This window comes from Eulemur rufifrons, chromosome 18 (assembly GCF_041146395.1).
Source record: "Eulemur rufifrons isolate Redbay chromosome 18, OSU_ERuf_1, whole genome shotgun sequence".
In the NCBI taxonomy this organism is placed as follows: domain Eukaryota; kingdom Metazoa; phylum Chordata; class Mammalia; order Primates; family Lemuridae; genus Eulemur; species Eulemur rufifrons.
In genome coordinates this window covers 60,429,881-60,443,795 of record NC_091000.1, presented here as the reverse complement: position 1 = coordinate 60,443,795, position 13,915 = coordinate 60,429,881, and the positions used below count along the sequence as shown (strand labels likewise).

The following is a 13,915-nucleotide window of genomic DNA, read 5'->3' as shown; positions in this document are numbered from 1 at the left end:
CATGTAAGGGTATGCACTGGATTTGTTCTAGCAAACATCGGGTTTATTAAATCAAATGCTGACTTGGTACTGATCATTATTGATAACAAGAACCAGACCCCAACCCACCGCAGCTCTCCAATGGGCACTGGGGCCCGCCGGGTCACATTCCTGGTGGTGACAAGTCTCTGTCCTTTTCTTCCACTCCCTCCCTTACCATGACTTTCACGCTGTTGCTGGGAACAGCACATCGGGCAGGATCGTAGCGTGCAGAGGCTGGGTGGAGCGTTCTTGCATGCCCACCTACCCTGCATTGAGCCCAGCGGTTTTGCACACACTGGGAGCTGAACTAACACCTGGCCCTGTGAACACAGTGGAAAGAAAACTGGATTTGGAAATAGAAGACTTTGTTTTGAGTTGGTTTAAGTCCCATTTTGTTTCCCCACCTCCACCATGTGACCTTGGGCACGTCATCTACTCCGAGGAGTTTCAGTTTTCCAATGCTGGGTGATCTCTAAGTGACTTCCCACTGGTCACACCCTCTGGTTTTATTTGTGGGTTGATTGATTGTCATCAGTTGCCTAACGTCGACTCACCCGAGTTACCACAAATGCCACCAACTGGCCTATTTGTCTTGTTCCTCTTCAGTCTAATTCCCACACTCCGGCCAGAATCATCTTTCTAATTACATTTCTTACATCAGCCACATCATATCATCCCTCTGCTTCTGACATTTACACAGAGAAGCACTTGGTTTAAAAGACTGAGCTCATGGAGTGGATTTATGACCTGGCTTTCCCCTGTCCCCCAGTTCAGCCATAGCCTTAGTGCCGCCAGCCCTTTGCAGATGCTCTTCCCTCTGCCTGGAGGGCTTTTCCATGTCTCCCTTGATTTGTTCCTACTCGTGCTTTGGGTCTCAGCTTAGACAACTCTTCCCTTTACGAAGCCAGCCCTGAACATCCCTGTGTGTGTCCGCAGCACCCAGGCTCAGCACCTGCCTCCCACGGTCTGTGTGCACTTCTCTTTCCCAGACAGCCCTGGGGCAGCAGGTTTCTTGAACATCACTGTACCCTCAGTATCACAGCCCAGTGCCTGGCCTGGCGCTGGTAAATAACCGAATGTACGCGGGATGCACCTGTACCCATTCCCTCCTGGCTGTGCCTTCTCCAGCCCCACAGTTCCCTGCACCATTGGAGCACAAACCCGGGTACTGACCAGCCAAGCACCTGGCCACTGCTTCTCATCCTTCTACCCACTCCTAATAATAGCAGTGGCTTTAGGTGCTCTTTATCCTCTGGGTCCCCAATGAGGAAAAGAACCAGAGTCAGATATGCGAACTGAAAATCAACTTTCAAGTCCTTAGGTAGAAAGCATTAATATGCCAAAGGTACTAACTTATAAATGAACTCCAGAAATTACACTTGGCAGGAAAGTATAAATTAAAGCCAACCAAAAAACAGAGCATACGAATTCATGTGTATCATCAGCCAGCTTCTTCTTTGCTTCTCTTCAACACATACAGCAGAAAAAATACCTTTATGTGTCTATACTCTGACCCCAACCAGGTCTCAGATACTCTGTCTCTAGAGATTTACTCCTTAAGGTTAAGCCAGATATAGCAAATACATGGTATCTATCCTACTCATGCATTGAAAGATGTTGCTTAATAATCACACCACATTTTCCTGGTAAGGCCTCAGGATCCTTCTCAACACAGTGCTCCAGACATCAACTACCAGTAGATCTCCAGCTTAAACCTTGTTCTCTAAAAGTGTCCTTTGTTAAAATGCAGAAGAGGCCCCACAGGCTGGAGAACAGTGTGGAGCCTGAAGTCTTCGGTAGAATTACTGGGTAAGCACTTTCTTCAAGACAGGAGAAGCAGGAAAGACTTTGGGCACTCGGCGACAGAGGGGTGCGGAAGGATGGGAGCAGACACTGCAAAAGGAAGGAAGGGCTAGGGAGGAACCAGCACCAAAGTTCTGGGCACCACGTTTATTTGCTCTAAGACAAACACTGGTGGAGTCCATGAAACAGGCACTGCTGGAGCCCAAGTCCTTTGGAATGGTCCTTTTTCTTGGCCCCCACGCCTGACAGAGCACTGTTACTGAATTAAACTCCCTGCCCCCACATAATGGGGCCTGGGGGGATTCCACAGACCACCACACAAGAATAGCTTATGTGATCCAGAGGAGCACTGATTAGCTTCCAGCCCGCAGGCTCTGTGCTCAGCACGCCTCTTTCAGTAGGAGAAAAACCATGGTGCTGGGTGAGAAGGCTGCAGAGTAGAAACGAGGTTTCCGAGTCACCAGGTAAAAGGTCAAGCACGTTCCCTTGATTATAGACCACTGGGTGGCATTTCTGAGAGTGAATGTCGCCAGGTGGCTGAATGATGAAATCTAGACCGGCCACTGAAATCATCACTCATGCAATTGGCCAAATGCCTCTGATGCCAGATGTTGATGCAAATAAGCTCATAATGACACCGGCAGCGGGAGTGGACTAACCTAGCACGCTGCGCTCGCCAGATGCCTTTTTCGATGGGATGTATTTAGACCATTCAGCCATTCAAACATTTTAATTGCAAATGGAACCAAAGAGCAACACTTTCTTGGGAAAGCAAGATGTGTAGCTTCGCGATGACTAATCCTACATGAGAGGGAGAAAGGAGCTTGCCTCGCTGTGTGTGTGTGCGGGCACAACTACGTGTCCCTGTGCACGCGAGGTTTCCACGAGTGTTCAAATCAAACAATAGAAATGCTTCTTACCTGGAGATGTAAAGATAGTTAAATCCCCATTAAACCAAGATAAAGGGACTCTGACAGAACAGTACACTTTCCTGGAGTATATTATTATGCACTTTTCTGGGCCCTGAGTGACAAGCCTAGGTTGACTTTCTCTGGGCAGTTCTTACCTGCTGATGGAAGCAAGGCTGCCCCAGTCAACAAGGAGAGTCCTGTCTTCTTTGATGGATAGTGAAGTGGCCTGAGGATGACTTCAACCAGTGACAGAGGCAATATGGAGGTGCGCTGGAGAAAAGACGGCAAGTCCTAGCTGCAGAGTCCCCTCCCCCTCCAATCCTCCTCCTTACACACTGCCAGGTGAAACTTCCCAAAGCTTGCCTTGGATCATGCTCTTTGGATGCCCAAGGACCTACGGTGGCTCCCTATTGCCTGCCATGCGGGCCCCAACTCCTTTGGCTACTGAAGCTCTTTGCAATGTGCTGTCTCTGGTCCTGCCTATTGCCCGCTGCTCCTCTCCCCTAAAACACACACGCACACACACACGCACACACACACGCACACACCCTCCCCTTCCCCTAGAACAAGGCTGTTCCTTCGCTGTCCTTTGTACTCAGTGTGTGTGCTCCCACTGCCACACTCTTGTCCATGAGTCCTCTCCCCATGGGCACTGCCTTCTCTCCCTGTGTTCAAACCCCTGTGTTCTGTGTAGCCCGTGCAATCCTCCATGACGACGCTGTCTCTGAATTTTCCTCTTGCTAATTTCTCTCACTCTATTCTAGTGCATTTATATCCAGGGCCGTGTAGTCTAGCACCTACGGTGCATATTCATAAGCTCTGGGGGGCCACAGAACACGTCCCACCTTGTCTCTGCACTTAGCGCCACGTAACCGGGCTTGGTCCTGCCGAGGGCAGCGGGTGTGAGGGGCGTGCGCGAGCCTCCCTCTGAAACCCCCATGTCCTCCCCCTCCTTCCCTGCGTCGCCCCCTCCTTAGAACCATCTGTTTTCTCACGTCTTCCAAACCCTCCAAACTAGATTTTAAAAATGACATAATCAAGGAAATAAACCCTTAGGAATAGTGGCATTTTCAGAAGCAAAGACTGCTGGGGCCACCTCCCCTCTCATTATGGAAGCTGACCTGGGAAGGGCCCCTGGTATCTGCGTGCAAAGTCCCTTCATTGATTGAGAACATTTATAAAGCCCTTCTGCGATCCTCTGTGCTTATCGGTAACGTCTAACAGTGTTATTATAGAGTTTTGTATTTTTTATGGTTACAGTCATCATTCCTCCTTCACCCCTCAGGTCCTGGCTGCCTCTTCCACCCTCAGTCTCCTGTTCCCGAGCCCCAAGGCAGCTGTGTCAGCACCTCAGGTACAGCAGTCTCTGGAGCTTAGGGATGTCACTGTGCCCATGCCTAGCAACGGGGCTGGAACCCTGGGCACTGGCTGTCAGTCACATAAGTCCCGTGCTCAGGAGGCAGAGGCTTCCTCCTACCCCAGCTGGGCTAGCCAGGGCTCAGCCAGGAGATGATGACCACCCTCAGAGGAGAGAAATGTGACAAGTCTCCAGCAGGCAAGGGCGGGATGAGAAGGACCAAGCCTTGTGTATAAGGCATCGCTGGGTGGACAGGGCCTCCCGGGGCACCCTGGTCAAGGCCACAGCAGGGTGGCACAGAGCAACTGAGTATCTTAAGGGCCATGGGTGTCCCACATTTTAGTAACAAAATGTGGAGGAACAGCATAGCAGACAAACTGTAGCTTTTACATAATTTGGTTGAGGTTGGCCCTGACCATATGGACTCGCTAGACAGACACATGGAAGGACTTCCAGGCCCACCATCACACCTTGCATCTGTCTTTGGTCTGATTTTAGGCTGCAGCTTCTGTGTCTCTCCCTCTAATAATGGAGCATGGTGTTTAAAGGCACACAGCGTTGACTCTAATCTCGGGCTGGTCACTGGGTCTCTCTGAACTTCAGTTTGCCCAGGTATAAAAGGGGGACAGTGAATAGCACATACCCCCTGGGGGTGCTGCAGTGGGATGGAGGAAGTACACGTAACACGCTTAGTCCTTGGCCCAGGAGAGTGTCCGGTGAGCATTAGCTGCGGTTGTCATTATGAACAGTGTGACTGCCATCCTTCATCTCATTGGTGTACCCATGGTGCAGTGAGGGCACGAGGCTGGGGTACCCACAGCCTTAAGTCTTGGGTGGACTCTGGCCTGTGGTCCGCAAGAGGCTGCGCCGTGGCTCCCTCCCCAGCCCACCGCTGATGCCCACGTGCCCAGCTAAGGCCCTGGTGACGCTCGGTGACTGCCAGGGCTGTTCTCTCCGTCCAGAGGCCACCTCTACAGGCAGGAGGTGGAGCTGTCTGCCCCCTGCAGCCGCCCGCCTCTGCCCGCCTTCACTCTGCCGCAGCCAGAAAGATCCAACTTCTGCTCAAAACCGTCACCAGGCCCATTATCCTGGCCATTGATCTGACAGATTTTATTAACCCTGCCCACGATCAGCAGCTCCTGTCCTCTACACTAATGATCGTTTGGGATTCCTGTGGAATAATGCAGTGTGTTCGCGTTAGGAGTAAATGAGTCTGCGGTGATTAATGCTTTTACAACAAATAACTCGGGAATGCATGACTGCTCACCTCCTGGAGGAGCTTGCCCTTTGCAAGTGACATTCAATTGGATTTCCAAATGAATTCTCCCCGATGGCTTCTGGGAAAGGTACTTCAGTGATGTCATTAGTGATGGGCCACGTACTGCGGCTTCATGCCAGCTGAAAGGTCTTTGCAAGAAGCACATTTTCCGGTCGGGGCTGGGGGTGGGAACGAGGAGAGGGGAAAACCTGCATACTGTGAGCCTTTTAAATACTGAGCTAGTCCAAAGAGCCAAGCGTGACGCAATAACCCTCCTGGTATTTCAAATGTACTGGTCTTTCACCTCATGTTGACATAAATCATATAACCTTTGTCAGACAGCACATATTTCCAAAGAAAGAAAAAAAGAAAAAAAAGAAAAGAAAGAAAAAAATTCAGTAAAAGTCAAATATGCTTTCTGCTTCCAAAAAAATCTAATAATTAGGCTGGGATTGACACAAATTAGAATGCTGCCAAAAATTACTGAAAACAGTGACTCATTCTGTATTTCAATTAACAGTTTCTCAGTTTCCCTTATAAACAGTGAAGCTGACAAAAATTAATTATCTCAGAGGGGGTAAAATATTTCCTTCCAAAGTAAACAAAACATCATGGACTGAAACAATAGCATGTGTAAACAGAAGGGATGTAGTGAAGCTGTCTTCTCTTGTCACTAAAGTCATCGTTTTGGTAGATTCTCCTTTCAATGTCTCTTTCCAAATGCACTGGTGATATGGACACCATTGTTCTTCTCCCATCTTTTTCTACTCAATTATACCTTCCCCTCCTGTCCTCCATGTAATGCCGACTTTCATCTGAATATCTTGGAGACAGAATGATAAGCACAAAATATTGATTTAAGTATTAGTTTAATGATTGCACTTTAGCATCTCTGGTTGCAAAAGAGCCTTGTAGATAAGTATTAATACTAAAATTTACCCATAGCAAATTTTTGCAAGGTTGCGTGAATGACAACATGGAAAACAATGATAATGACTTGAGCACTTGTTTGTACTCACCCCATACCGGTAGATAAGTGGTTGCTATAAACAATTTCCTTGCATATGAGGCTAAATTTACAATGGGCTGCATTTTGCTTGACTTCGGAGAGAAAGGCAAGCCTCAACCACTGAGATAACGGTGAGCTGACAGGTCTTCATCACTGCGGTGATGCTCCCAACCCTGAGTCCACGAGGCTTGGTTGGTCACACTCTTACCCCACGTTTCCTGGGGGGCTGTGAGCACTTCATTTTCTCCTGTAAAAGAAGTTCAGAGAGCCCACACATTTTAAAAATGAGGTGATAATATTTACAGTGTATGATCTCTGCTTCTTTCCTTTATTTTATGTCCCTGCTATTTATCTTTGTGTTGAGTTGACCAAGATAAACAAGCAGCTCCTACCCTCTCAGATCCGCTACCAAGAAGCTTTCTCTTTCAGATGTCGTTTCTAATAATGAGCTTGCTTGATATTGCCCACTTCAGACGTGCCTCAGCACTCTCCTTCCTTCTGTTCAGGCAACATGGGATCCGAGTTCCTGATATTGGCTCTTCCCAAACTGAGATCCTTTCCCCAGGTCTCTAAGATGATGCCTCTGGTTTGTTTGTGGTACTGATGGAGAGATATCTTTGAATGAAGTTTTAGTGTGCTAACAAGATTTCATTTCTGGGTACATTAAGGAGGATTTTTTGCTTAGGATATATTAAATATATCATTTTTCATTTTTTTTTTTTAAATGGAAGGCTTCACAAAGTCTCCTCAGGGACAAATATGGTCAAAACTTCAATTAAAACTTAAACATAAATAGAACAGACATGGAAATCGAGGCAAAACAACACTTAATAGAATGGCATTGTAGCCAGGCCTGTTATTATACTGCTGGATCGTGTTCCTTAGGCCTCAAGACTATATGCAGTGAAGATTCACAGTAATAGTTGTTTTGAAAAGTCCAGTAAGGTGATCTCTGGCCTTGATAATACCATCCATTTTCCAGCTAAAAACTGTTTATCTCACTTCTCTCTAACCGTCCACTGCAGTTTCTGCCTCTGACTCACTGCAGGGAAGGACAATGATGATGGTCTTTGACACATTTGGGGGAACAATTTATATGCAAAAGCAGAGACCATCTGTATTCTCTATGTCCCTTACACTATTAAAGATACAGTTTTGCTCTAAGTAAATCCAGTACGGAAATCCAGAAATGTACTTACAGTATAGAGCTTCCATCTCTCTGAGACTTTTCTTTCTTAAAAACTCTTCCACCTATGCTGCTAACAGGAGTCTTTTCAGTCTCAAACACTAAAGTCTTTAAAGAGAATTGGATTTGTTAAAATTCCCTTTTCCACTTTCTAGGAACTCAAGTGCACAGGCCAGACACCACTGTAATTAAAGAGTCAGTGTTAAAGCGCCCGGGGAGGAGGGGATTGGGAAGATAACCCACCCACAGAAAGATCCACAGGCTTCTCTGTGATCCCCACTGTCTGCCCAGGTGGGCTCACGCAGGTTGCCCAGCCTGCAAACAGAAGTCAAAAACCAAGTCTTACTCATGGCAAAGAGGAGTAATGTTTGCAATTTACTCTGAAACACACCAAAAACAAGATGAATTAATGGATGGAAAGATGGATAGATTTATGAGGAAGCAAAAACGGTAAACTATTAATAGTTAGGTAGTGGGTGACCCATGTGTTGACCATAAAATTCTTTCAACCTTGCTTTGTGTTTGAAAATTTTCATAATAAAACATTGGGGGGAAAGTGAATAGTCTTTACTGAACCGGAAAGAGAAATGAATGCTCCATGGGGCCAAGGAAGAGAAGCGTAGTGTTGATGCTGAACTCTTCTGTGAATTGGACAGATGGGTAAATGGTAACTTTCTAAATCTTCTGAAGAGGATTTGTAACTGATCTTTTATCTGCTACACTGCTGTGCTTTGGGTTAATAGGCAGTTTGACCAACATCTCAAAGCATCGTTCTTCTGGTTCTTCTCCAACCATTGAAGCTGGTTAGGTTTGAAGGAATCCAGCCTGGGGAAGAAGTGACAATTTGGACTCTATCCACTGAAGCGTAAGATAAAAGAAAGATATGGGATCTTAGAACCCTACAATCAAGAATATATCTGCCTCTTCTTGACCTCTTCAGAGCTCTCTCCCTTCACCCCTCCAAAGGACCCAAATCCCTTCCTCTTACTGAGCTCTGTCCAGCAAAAGTAACATCCTAGACATCTGCCATAAACTCAGACTCATTCCTTTACTCCTCACATCCAAACTTCAGTCACTTGTCCCCCCCACATGCTTCCCATAGCTGCTTATTCTTCCCTCTTCTCAAGCAACACCTCCCTAACTTTTCTCTATTTTGGTAGATCCAGTCAGGTGCATATTTTGGTTATTGCAATCAGGCAAACCTGCTAAAACAAGTTTCATGTTGCTACTCCCCTGCTCAAAAACCTTTTGTGGCTCCCTATTGCCTCTGTCTACGATCTATACTCCTTCTCTAATCTCATCTCTTATTTCCCAGAGCATCTCAACAGGCTTCCTCCCTTCTACTCAACCAGTCTTCTCGTTATCCTTTTGTTTCAATCTGTGTCCTTCCCTTTTTTAATTTTCTTAACTGTTCTTTAATTTTTTTCTCTTCCAGCCAGCCCCACACACCTTTGAGATACCTTACCAGAGGCCTGTTCATCAACATAAGAAGATATAAAAGAAAATTAGGACTCGGGAGAACAGGGAAACACAAATACACCAGCCAGAAGACTTACTGGGCTGCTGTGGTTGAGAATCAAGTTTCTCAACCAACATGTGTCCAGATAGGGAAAGTAAAAAGAGAGAGATGGAATGTACACATTTATTTTTTGAGAAAATAAAGTTTCCCCCTAGCAACTAGGCCTGAAAGAAATTTCAGCCATTGCATTTCATACCGGGGCGCCGAGCATCATCAGTGCAGTGGTCTCAGCAGCATCCACATAGCAAACCGCTCAGAGTTCTAGATTCCACAACCTGGTAACATCTGAAGGCAAAATAATAAAACGCAATCCAGTGAAGGCGGTTTTGCCTGTACGGAGGGAACATTATGTGATTATGTAGCCTTTGGTGGTCAGAGCAGTGGATGGACCCCAGAAGTACCATTTTCCCCACGGGTGTTTTTGTTTGTTTTTGTTCCATTTGTGAATCGGACACCAGCCAGGATTTTATTCTTTGTTTAAAGCCTGGCGTGCAGGCATTACCTGCTGTTGATGGCACAGAGATCTAAACACTTGGAGAAATTAAAAGAGTTCATGGTAAGGTTGACACCCTTTTATTGCAAATAAGAAGCCTCACCAAGGAAACCCTCCTCTCAACCCCACGAGGCTGTCTTCCTGCATCCCTGGAAGCCACGTGCCACCTGCCTTCTCGTGAGATGCTCACTCTCCTGTCATCTGGTAGTTCCTTTGTTCTGCACTAGACTCTTCGGTGCTTAATGATATTTAGGTTTTTTTACACCATCAATTTCATGTATTTTTTTTCCCTTTCATTCTCAATGAGATTACAAACCCTTTGAGGGCAAAGCTCTCATCTCCTATTTTTTCAGGACTGCCCTCCAGCCTCTGCTTAACGAATGTTTTGACTGATTTTCTTGTTACAAAGGAGGATTGAGTTCTTGATATGGTCTATAGAAGCCCTGGTGATCTGGGTACCCGTCCTGTCTGATGTCTGTGCCCACCCCCTAGTTACTCTGCACTCTCACCTGCAGACCATGTTCCCTCTGTCACAGCCAATATGTCGCTCATGTGTCCCCTTCAGCCTTCATCTCACTTTACGAGGCTCAGTGCTGAATCCCGAGGCTTGGGAAGGTGCCCATTCTTGGTGCGGGCGGAGGCCCCTGAACTCACTTCCATCATGACATCACACGACTGCACTTGCCTAATACTGACCAAAGTCTTCCAGAGACAGAAGTAGCTCAAGGCTTAGGGCTGTCACCATTTTCTCTCCAGTGCCTCCCACAGTGCTTAACCTACTCTGGCCACTTACTATCGGTGGCTGTAGTGAATGAGCCAGTGAAACAATAAAGTGGAGCCGAAGAGAAAGCAGAGGACTTCTGCATAGCCTTGGAAGCTCCAGTGGGCACCAGCAGCCACATGTCAGGCTGCATCTAAGATGTTAGGGCTGCAGAATCAACCCCACTTCCGGCTGGTCACCTTTACCTTGTCTCAAAGCTGCGGATGGCACCCCAAATCCTGGAAATGGGTGTTGAGGGTTACAGGAAAGCCTGTGAGCAAGTGTGACTCCTGGAAACAGCCAATGGGTGCCCACACCATGGCAAGCAAAGTGTAGGCTCCATAAGGGGCACCACCATGTGGAGTTGGCGGCCCTGCAGGAAGGTGGAAGGTATGTAGCCAGCAGGGGCTGTCCTTGGTTCATCCTGGGACTCTCTGCTCTGCGGCCCTCCACTCTGAGATTGGGCCAGGTGGAAAGCCCCCTGCCCCCGGGTTTTGCTTGCTATCTTCTCTATATGTCCTCCCCTTCCCCAATCTCTAACCCACCCTTCCTCCAGGCTTCCTGCCTGGCTCCACGTGGTGCACAAGGAGACTTGTTTTAAAGACACAGACAGATGGGCAGCTCTCTAGAAAGCTGCTCCAAGTTGGAGGAAGGAGATTGTTCTTTTTAAGAGAGAGGAAGGCTCGGAAGCATGAGGCTCTACTCCTGCTTTGGAGGCACCTGTCTCAGGGCACCTGCCCCTCCTTCCCAAGGTGGCACGGCTGTCGGTGAAGGGCTCCGAGTGTGTAAGCAGCTGCTGCCCCTGGGAGGTAACAGTGATTCTGGACAGCACCCTGTAAGCATGAAATGGGGCACATTTCCAATCCCTCTGCGTGACCGGTCCCATAAGGGAGCACTTTCCACACCTTCTCCTTCCTGCCTCTGGCCTTCCCTTGCTGACCTGCAGGGGATTCTGAAGGGATTCTGTCCCATGAGAATGACAGTTGCTCACTGGTGGTTTTCCTAAATGCATGTCATCAGCTGATTTAGGGTGAGTGTGTGTATGTTGGGGGGCATATTGCTCACTGTGGGGGTCTTGCCAGTGGAGAAGGGAATGGCTAAGGGTAGGACCTAAAGGTAAAAGATGAAATTTTCCTAGGAAATGCCTCTATTCAATATCCATCAACTATCTCAGGAGAGGCAGTTCTGTTGGAGCATTCTAGGCAATTGAAAGGTATAGAAGATACAATCTCTGAACTCAAAGAAATATTAATAAATTTCAACTTACTGTTACCCTACAGTGTCACCCTAGGGCAGCACATTATCTGCAAATGTTAGACCACTCAGTCGAGCCCTTGGGGTCCACAGGGAAAGAGAATAAGTCCTTGTTTAACTCAAAGGGCTACTTTCCTTTTGCAAGGCTCACTCCATCAAAATCTTTCTGTCCTAAAAGACTCACGGGTTTCTCTTAAACAGCTTCCGTGGCACTTCAAGCGGTGTCTGATTTTCTCAGAGCGTGCCACTAAATTGTGTTTTGTTATTTCAAACTAAAAGTAAATTTTAATTCCCTTTTATTAAAAGCAGATAACTACAGATTACTTTTTCAATTATGCGCATTGTTTTTTCTTGCTGAGAAGCCAAGACCAAAACAGAACAAAAACAAAAGGGCTGCCCATAGGGCATTAAGCTGAAGCTGTCCAGTAGGACGGCGGATGTATGAGTTTGGCACTCAGAGAAAAACGTAGCTGCAGACAGAGGTTTGGGAGCCATCAGAGTGTCTATATATTGTTAAGTGGCAGTAGCTGAGATGACCCACAGACAGTGTGTGAGTGAGAAGAATATTAAAGGATCTGGGAGTAAACACTGTAGAACCACAGCAGTTAAGTCAGAGTTTCTAAACCTCTGCACCACTGACATTTTAGAATAGATGGAAAATTCTTTGTGCTGGGTCCTGTCCTGTGCATTGTAATGTTTAGCAGCATCCTTGGCTTCTACCCAGGAGCGGGCCCCACCCCCACTGCCAGTTGTGACAATCAAAACTGTCTCTAGACATGGCCAAATGTCCCCTGGAGAGCACAGTCAGTCCCAGTTGAGAATTTCTGGTTTAAATGATACATAACAGAAGAGCATTTTGCAAAGGCAATTGGACAGGAGTGGTCAGAAAGTCTGGAGGGAAGGGAAGGAGGGAAGAGATATTTCAAGAAAGATGTGGTCCAGGGTTGCAGAGAATATTAAGACATGACAGAAACATTGGTAGTGGGCACACACGAGCTTGCTCCTTGTGTTCCCAAATTGCCCATCCTTCCTTGCAGGCTGAGTCTTACATTCTCTGTCCAGCCCCAGGGACCTTTGCGGTTCAACCTCCTCTTCAAGGTGTTCTTGGACGTGGACCCTGGAGCTGAGCACAGGGGAAGGTCAGCATGGAGATGCTCCCCAGAGGCCACTGCCATCTGTTCCGCACCCCCAAGGGTGGGCAGAGATCTTAACAAGTTTGCCAGTGTAAAATCTGGGCACCTACATGCAGGACAAGTTGGTGACAAGTCCGCTTGCTCTGGACCTCTATGCTGACGAGAATGCAGCCTGGGGCATTGGGACAATTCCCATGGCTAAGGAACTTGGCTCACTTCCTTATCACGGTTTTCTTTGGAAAAATTAAAAAAAAATTTCTCAAAAGGTCACAAAATTCCTTCTCACCACAGTATAATATAGTGTGGCTTTTAGGAGTTTCTAGATGTGTTTGGAGAGAGACGCCAAAAACACACAAGCTTTTATTCCTAACCAATTTGTACCAGGAGAGTTCTCCAGAACACTTCTCTGAAATAACTGTGCATATTTTGGCTTCCAAACTCAGGAGAAAAAAAAGCACCAGAGTTTTTTGTTTTGTTTTGCTTTGTGTGTGTGTGCGCCTGTGTGCTTTAGTTTTCAAATCTGAATTTTCATGGGTAAAATCAGTTCCTGCTAAGGGAAGCGAAATGCTGAAATCTCCCCTGCCTTTATGAAGCTTATATTTTTTTTATTTTGCCCTCAAAATAAGAAGCCCCTTGATTACTATTGGACTATTAACACTTTAGATTTCATGGCAGCCACCAAAGAACTTGTTCTATTTCTACTTATGGGGTTCCACATGAACAGATGTACTTTTCACGTGCACAACTGATGAACCCCACTACTGGCCTCTGTGCTCACCGCTGGGAACCCCTGCTTGGGTGGTATCAAGCGCCTCCCCCAGGGCCAGCACTGGCCCTGCAGTAATGAGGAGGAGGGACATTGGCCCTTCATAGACTTTCACAGAGCTAGAAAGAGGCTGTTCTTTTTTCAACCATTTCTCCTCTTTTTTCTTTCAATCACCCCTCTTTCATTGGCTCCCTCCATGGTCATTTTTTCAATTCTCTTCTCAGTCTCAGACTCTGCCACCTTTCTTCTCTGAGTCAATGGCTTTTTGAACTCTCTTTGGCTATGTGAATACACAGTTTCCTAATTAACATCTGACAACGGTGGTGACAGAGGAAAGTGTGAGCCTGAGGGCATATCCTCTGAGCCACAGCACACATCAGAACAAACGTTACTCTCCTTAAACAAGATTTGTGTAATGACTACGACTCTGTGCATCTCTTTGAAC

The 13,915-nt window shown here is 46.8% G+C and overlaps 1 protein-coding gene across 1 annotated transcript in view; it reads right to left on the bottom strand.

Annotated features, from left to right (window-relative positions):
* The window catches only part of ADTRP (androgen dependent TFPI regulating protein), a 64,651-nt gene that overhangs the window by 15,008 nt on the left and 35,728 nt on the right, over positions 1 to 13,915 (bottom strand). Inside the window, 1 exon segment of the mRNA XM_069493469.1 lies at positions 2,905 to 3,005. Coding sequence (XP_069349570.1) covers positions 2,905 to 3,005 — 101 coding nt within the window.